The sequence below is a fragment of the Trachymyrmex septentrionalis genome, unplaced genomic scaffold (genome assembly GCF_001594115.1).
Source record: "Trachymyrmex septentrionalis isolate Tsep2-gDNA-1 unplaced genomic scaffold, Tsep1.0 scaffold51, whole genome shotgun sequence".
Taxonomy (NCBI): Eukaryota; Metazoa; Arthropoda; class Insecta; order Hymenoptera; family Formicidae; genus Trachymyrmex; species Trachymyrmex septentrionalis.
In genome coordinates, this window is record NW_017305683.1 from 2,447,749 (window position 1) to 2,455,827 (window position 8,079).

General features: G+C 31.9%; 1 protein-coding gene across 2 annotated transcripts in view; it reads left to right on the forward strand.

Annotated features, from left to right (window-relative positions):
- LOC108751777 (zinc transporter ZIP11) overlaps window positions 1-8,079 on the forward strand; it is a 60,300-nt gene that overhangs the window by 21,425 nt on the left and 30,796 nt on the right. Inside the window, exons 2-4 of one of the 2 annotated variants that reach the window (XM_018492181.1) lie at window positions 730-1,117; window positions 5,025-5,173; window positions 5,291-5,376. In XM_018492181.1, coding sequence (XP_018347683.1) covers window positions 730-1,117; window positions 5,025-5,173; window positions 5,291-5,376 — 623 coding nt within the window. The remainder of the gene's footprint in view (window positions 1-729; window positions 1,118-5,024; window positions 5,174-5,290; window positions 5,377-8,079) is intronic. The other variant, XM_018492182.1, reaches the window with a different exon arrangement.

Genomic DNA, 8,079 nt, shown 5'->3' on the forward strand with positions numbered 1-8,079 from the left:
ATACGAATACATTCTGTTCTAACATAAACAAACGAGCTTCGCATGTATTTCTGATTTTAGAAGCTAAATTTCTCGACGAATACTTTTTGAGCATCCAAACAATACAATTTTTAATTTTCGCTAATTTTTTAGGTGATATATTTTCTATAATTAATACACATCTTTTTGGTATATATAATTTTAAGAAACGTACAGTCCATTTTATTTTTTATGAATAAATTGTTAATTACCCAGCAAGAAATGATCGTCAATTAAATGTCGAATCGACGTTAAATTGATGTTGAAATCATCGTATCGATTCGACATGACTCAGTTCGATGACTCATTTTTCGCTAGACAATATTTATTTTTTAAAAATAAAGTTTTTTTTTAAAGAAATGTTTAGTAGAATAAAATCTTGCTCTTAAAAATTGACAATTAAACCCACTTTTTGTCAACAATGGCTCAATTGTCACTCTTTAAAATTACATTCCTCTTTAAAGATTTCAAAAAGTATGCACACATACTATATACACATATACTATTTAAAAACTATTTAAAAAATATAATGATAACTGCAAAAGGAAAAATGTCGAATGTTTCATCCCAAATTTGAACTTGATAGCTCGGAAGGATCGCACAGATTAAAAAAAAGCAAATGGCAAGATTTATCCCCTTTTCTCAGTCCCTTCAAATTTTCGAGTAACGGAGCTGCTTATATATGTCTATAATGATTCGTTTCCGTTCCAGCGCAAGCTCCTCGATGTCAGCCTGGGGTTCGCCGCTGGCGTGATGACGGCCGCGAGTTACTGGTCATTGCTGGCACCGGCGATCGAAATGGCAGCCGAGAGCAAGATGTACGGAGCGGAGGGCGAGTACGCGTTCGTGCCGGTCGCAGTTGGATTTCTCGTCGGCGCGGCGTTCGTGTACGGGACGGACGTGTTGATATCCACCCTCGGCATTCAGTCCCCCAATGTGCTTTTAGCTATGCAATCAGTCGGTACGAAACAAAGACGCAAGATCATTGCGAAACTAAAGAGTGACGAGGATTTAGACGATGATTATGATCCGTTGCTTAACGACGTACAAATACCCGGCGGAAAAATGTACGCTCGTGTCGAATCGACCGCTATCGATGGTATCTCATTTTCTTCTCGTAAAATCGCAGTTTTTTTTTTATGTCTCTTTCTCTTTTTATAGGCTTGGAAAATGGGATCAGTTCGTGAGATGACACGTATATACTGTACATATATGCCTATATCTTTTTGCATACCCTTATAAAAATTTTTCACCGTTTTACATTTCACATGGGCCATTTTTAGCCGGTTTTTAGCCGTTTCTTGCACTACTCTCGAGCACTTATACATAGTATGACGAAGGAACGATGAGTATACGCAATATGAGTCTGTTTTCAATACTCGTTTTTCCGCTGATGAACGATATAAATATTTTTTAGTATATTTCGCGTTTTTAATACTTGTTTTTTAGTCGATGAGTATTTTTGAGAACAATCAGCTTCGTTCAATACGAAACGTAATTAAAAAGTCATGCATTTACTTATCATAAAAAATAATACAGGAACATACGAGTAAAGCCAATTCGCAGGATGTACGTGCAACTATATGTATTAAACAATTCTTGTGTACATAAAACATACTTTTAAGTAAAAACTAAATATTTCGTATGTATTTCTAATTCTTTTTATAATAATAGATATAGTGTAACGTTTTTATTAGTATAATTTATTTATCTTAAACATAATATACGGTACTTGATAAATTAAATTTTCGATAAGTGCGACATACTAGTTACCCTAATGATCACTTATTATTGTACAATATATTACGGGCAAAGTCCACATAATGGGCAGTGACATCGCCCGAGTTGCTTGCTATATAATAGGTTTGTTTTTTTTTAAGAATTCTGGATTAGTTCTAAATTAGTGCAATAAGTTAGAGTGAAACAAATTATATTCTGTCTCACTCTAACTTATACATTAGTGTATACCAGTTTAGAACTTGGGGTGGAAAAAAAACAGACCTAATGTCAACATTGCCACTGACGAGATACTATAAAAGACTGACATCCTTACGGGAGTTCGCGTCCTTGTTAATATTGAAATGATTAAGAATAAAAAAACTAATATCCTGGTAAAAAAGATTTTTGTACATTAATATGTATATAAATATGTATAAACATATATAAATATTCACGTATAAATAAACACGTATAATCATATATGAGATATGTTCATACATATTTATAAATCTCTCTTTCTTTTATAAAATTACTTTTTAATGTAATAGAAATAACAATAGTAAGGTGAAAACATAAAAAATAATTAAAGAGATAATTTTGTTCGTTTTAGAAAAAAACAAGTTTAAAGAAATGTTAAAAAAATTGCTCATGTATAATTTTATATATAATTTATACATAAATAATTTTTTTCTAAAATAAATAGTGTGAAAATTCCTTTTAATTATTTTTAATGTTCCCATTATTATTGTTATTTCTATTACACTAAAAAGTAAGTTTACAAAAGAAAGAAGGATGTATGAACATGTATGGATATATTTCATATAAAATTATGTACGTTTATATATGAATACTTATGTATGTTTATACATATTATCATGTACTCGTATACTTATACATATTCATGCATGAAAAATTTTTTACCGAGTAATATTGTACTAATTTTATGATTTATTAGTTTTGTAGACGTGTTTATCGGTATACATGCATTTAAAACTCAATAATACTCGATTTTTCTTTAAAATTGTGATTTTTGTATTATGTAGAGTCAATGTTTGATTATCAACAAAGATGATAACTGCAGAGAAAAAATTGTAATTTTTCGGCAGTATATAAGATATTATAGCTTTAAAAATATTTGCATATTTATTTATATAGGATTTATATAATAAAAAATCATGAATTTAATGTATTAACTAAATATTTATAATATACACATACGTATTTTATGTATGTGTGTATATATGTATATAATAGTTATATATATATATATGTGTAAAAAAATCATACATTAAATATAATTACTGTTGTATATAATAAATTAAAATCCTTTGTAAGGTGTATATAAGTAAGCACAAAAGTTAATATTAACGTAGAAATTATATGAGTCAATGGCAGGATGGCAGCCTCATGGCAAAGACTCGGAGACCTGCAGGTCTCGATTCGAATCCCGGTGGGAGCAAGCTGATTTTCTCATGCTTTCGGTTACGCTTTACTCAAAACTCATTATTTTTAAATATACAATATAAGTGGTTGTGAGTGCTGAATGAGTATTTTATACTCGTATATACGTTTAAATTACACCTCAAATTTCCACGTCAGCATGTTTTTACCATTCAAAAATACTAATCATTACTACAACTCGGATATAGCACTCTATTTTAATTACTCGTCTTTAAGTTCCTGCTATCTAAACATGCAGTCATCCTGGTTCACTGGAATGCACGTTTTCATCATTCAAACTAATCGTTTGTGTAGGCTAAAAACGGGCTAAAAACGGTGAAAAATGTTTATAAGGATATATGTATATGAACGTCCACGTACACTCGCCCCTCTTTGCTTTATCGCAGATATATTCGGTTCTTATCCGGGAATAAGCATTCTCTCAAATATTATTATTTTCATAAAAATTATTATAGATCGATCTATTTTATACAATCAATATAAGTTATAATTTTTGCATGTAGCATGATCAAAAGTACTTATACAAAAATAGTAGTATGATAAAATTGATAAAGATGCTTGATAAAGATCATGTAGATAAATTAAATTTACAATTTTAATGTGACATTTTCTTCCTCTCTTTAATAAATTCAAGGATGAAAATATACATGATGTCCCGAAATTCGTGAATAAAATACTACAATAAGAAAGTTTTCAGAAAATTAAGTAAAAAGGTTATTTATAAATTTTTAGTTTAAACAATAGTTTGTGAAATAATATGAGGTAAATATAGCCAATTATAGGTTATATTTAGACGAACTTTTAACGTTAAAATGCACGTTTACGTAAGATTACCGCACGTGTGATTCACATAACTATCTAGACAGAATCCGTAATTTGCTATATTTAAACTCTTATATCTCAGAAACTACTGCTTGAAATAAAAATGTACACATAATTTCTTTATTTGATTTTTAAAAATCTTATTAGGATATTTTAATTCGCAAATTTCGAGATACTCTCTGTATATCTTACATGCACACTAATACGAAAAAAAAGTTATTATATCGTTTTCTTAAGATACAAATTTTTATTAAGTTATTGATTAAATTGAGATATATAAAATACTGATTTAAAATTCTAATATCTAAATATTATATATAATAAATTTATGCAGAGATCATTGCTTATTCCAATTAAATATGTTATTAAATTAATATAGTATATTTTCCTTATAAGAAATGACGATATTCAATAGAAATTGGAATAGTTGAATCGTACTTATTCTAAAAATACCTCAAGCATTGTATTAGCATATGCATGATATTCGTAGTGAAATATACGTGGGACTTACACACAGGTCCAATATAAATATAAACGATAATCATAATCATAAATAAAAACGATGTAATTATATATCCGACCTAATTTAATTAAAAACAGCTAAACTGAAACTATAAACCCCAGGAGTGATGTGATTAAAAAATGTGAAACGAAAACGAAACTAAAAATACAGTTTAAATTCATCATTAATACAAAGTGCACGTCCGCGTAAAACATTATCTAATATTATACATTAAAATTAAAAAAAATATATATATAAACATTTTGGATCTGTGTGAACAGTTTTACGGAGTTTAAAAAAATAAACTGATCTTATTAACCCTGCCTAAACGCATTCAATTACAATAAATTTAATCGAAAATATTATGTGCGTGAAGAATTTCTTTTTTTAAACCTTACATAAATTGCATTTGCATGAAGTGGTCCTGTGCTCGTGGCTCAGTTTTCGAAAATTTGCGCTAACTGGATGTGGTAAATGTTGTTGTGAATATTTAATTTTTCAGGCTTCTACGAACAGAATAGTAGACGTCGACAAATTCCCAATATAAATCGCTCATCGGAAGCAGAAATTGGAACTGTTTACGAAGATCCCAATAACGAAGCGAAGAATAACCAATGGCGGAGGATATTACTGCTAATTGTTGCAATTACGGTATATTTCTACAAAATAATAAATAATCATGCAAAGCACATTTGTTTAGATTTGTCTTATACGATAACTATAAAATAAATAATAATATATTTGTAACATTTCGATTGTTACAAATAGGTCCACAATATTCCTGAGGGTCTTGCGGTTGGTGTAGGCTTCGGAGCAATAGGTAGTAGTGCATCAGCTACTTTTGAAAATGCAAGGTAAGTTGAAAATCCCTGCAATTTTTTAAAAAGTTCACGAAGACAACGAAAACTTATACTGAATACCATGCGTAATTACAGCTTACAGCAAACACAATATTGGATTATATTGTAAAAATACGCAAGGTATCCGTATATTTATAGAAAGTCTAAATAATGTCCTTAAAAATTAAGTGCAAATCTCTGATAAAATACACGTTTGACAGATATTGATTTTCTATCCTAGTATTAATTCTAATACATTCTTATTAAAGATTGATATAATATAAAACCATAAAAATATTTTATTGCAGATAAAAATATTATATTGCCTCAGATGATTTCATATTGATTAAATTTAATTATAAATTAAAAAGTATATGTTAATTAAAAAAAAAAAAGGTTTCAAAAAGAAAGTAATGTGCTCCTCGTTTACGCGATGACGCGATCTATTAACAATGTTTAATAAAGACTGTAGTGGTATTACATACTAGTTTCGATCAATCTCCTATTTAACTTATTAAGCGAGTCAAGAGGGTTAAGGGGATGCTGACGTGACAAACTCCGGAATCGCTGTTTTACCGATTAAGCACGGCTTACATACGATTTACAATACAAACTTATGGTTTATAAAACATCGACAAATTGCTATATATTACTACATAAATATTGCACGCACACATATATAGATTTTTAAACTTAATTCTAACGATCCGAGCCGAAATTTTGCTCTTACTTTGAACCTTAGTTTTAGGACGTATGAGGTCTGTTCAAAATGTTCGTGAACTTTACTTTTAAAAAGTTGCAGGCTTTACTTATAAGCTACTAATCTTTATCCCCTTCAAAGTACTCTCCACTCCAACGAATACACTTATCCCAACGATGTTTCCATTACTGGAAGTAGTCCTGGAAGGACTTTTTTGGAATTGCTTTTAGTTCCCTCAGCGCATTTTCTTTTATGGTTTCAAATCGTTTTCCTTTCATGGGTGTTTCAGAAGGTGCTAAAAACCAGTAGCTTGTAAGTAAAACCTGCAATTTTTAAAAAATAAAGTTCACGAACTTTTGAACAGACCTCGTATGTTGATCGCCTCTAAAGATTCATAATTAGAACATATGTAGACTCTAAAGATTTATAACATGTTCTAATCTAATGAATTGAACTTTTACGTTGAGCCTGTAAATGGCAGTTATCGCAAAAATTTCCTATTTTTAGATTCAAAAGAAGTTTTCTGAATAGAAGCTGTAGATTAAGTAATATTAAAAGAGGTCCTATTTGATTGTTTATATAAATATCAAAATAGATTTATAAGGTTTCATTGAAGTTGAAAGAGATTCAAAATAGGACTAAAATTTCGACTCGGGGATTTTCCGTTACTCATTTATTTATTTTACATCTGCCATTGTTTTTATCTTACATACATATATGACATATTGCATATCTTTTTACGAAATTAATGTTTCGGTGAATTAACAGCTTTGGTTACCATACTGCTCTGGTTGCCAAGTTCAGAATTTAAAAAGCAAAACGATCGCATTTTGACTTGCATTTCGATTACAAAGTTGTATTTATATAAATACCAGAATTTATTTTAATCTGTGACCAGTTTTGTATAATAAAGTACAGATGTTATTAGAGGAATATCGGACGAATCTAAATGGCACCAATAAAAATAGTTTTATGCCATAATAAGAGTCGGTCCTGATTTTTTTTCTTGTAAGAGATAAGCAACAGGTTTGTGTATCGGTGAATAACCCAAACTAATCTAACCAGTATGCGCGTTAATAAGAAAGAGGACAAAACTTGTATCTATCAAAATCAAAAATAAAATTATCTAATTATCTATCGTACTAAACAAGATATCCGATATCTATGGAATGTCATTTGAATCGACGAATCAAATCTTTTTTTATCACCTTACAGGAGATATTTTTCGATTGTCGTAAAATCTCTATTACCGATCGCGAATATACCGGCTGCAAGTATACTTTCTAGCATCTCGAGCATAAGTCTGGAATTTCGCACCAGACGGCAGCATGAGAAAGTTGCTCAACGCGCGAAAAAATGTAGACGTAGTTCTTTACGAAAGGAAGCTGAAATTAACGGTACGAATCGTAAACTTTCTTAGCCTGTTTCGTTTCAAGTCGCTATCGTTCGGTCTGCGTCCCAAGATGCTCGATCGATCGGAGTCTCGATTAGCGGGCCATATAAAGACGAGAAAAAGGAAAGAGATCGAGGAGTTCCCGCATGACTTCCCTGGTCGCCATCTTTCCCCGTCCCGCCGCTCCTCGTTTCGCACTCTGTTAGCGTCAATAAGCAGGGCAGAGCAAGTAAGTGCAAATTTCGCGTTTGATTTCGACAATCCTCGACGACAATCTGATACGGCGACGCATAATCCACGGTACCATCCGCGTTTACACATTATGCCGATGCTATGCCGCGAGGAGCGATTGACGAAAGCCGGCATGGTCGCGCGGCGCGGCGTGGTAGGAGGTCCCCATGAATGAGCTCTATGGTGGTCGACCGCGGCTGCCAGTTGGAGGCGAAGTTTATTGGCTCCGGTCGGTGCTTGCCTGTGGCGCGCGGGCGCGCAGGGAGTGAAGGGCACGTGTGGCCCTGGAATCCGACGAGCCCTAGGCGCCGCGCATTCCATTCCAACGCCCCCCCCCCTCTCCCCGGTCCGTCTCTCTCTCTCTCTCTCTCTCTCTCTCTCTCTCTCTCTCTCT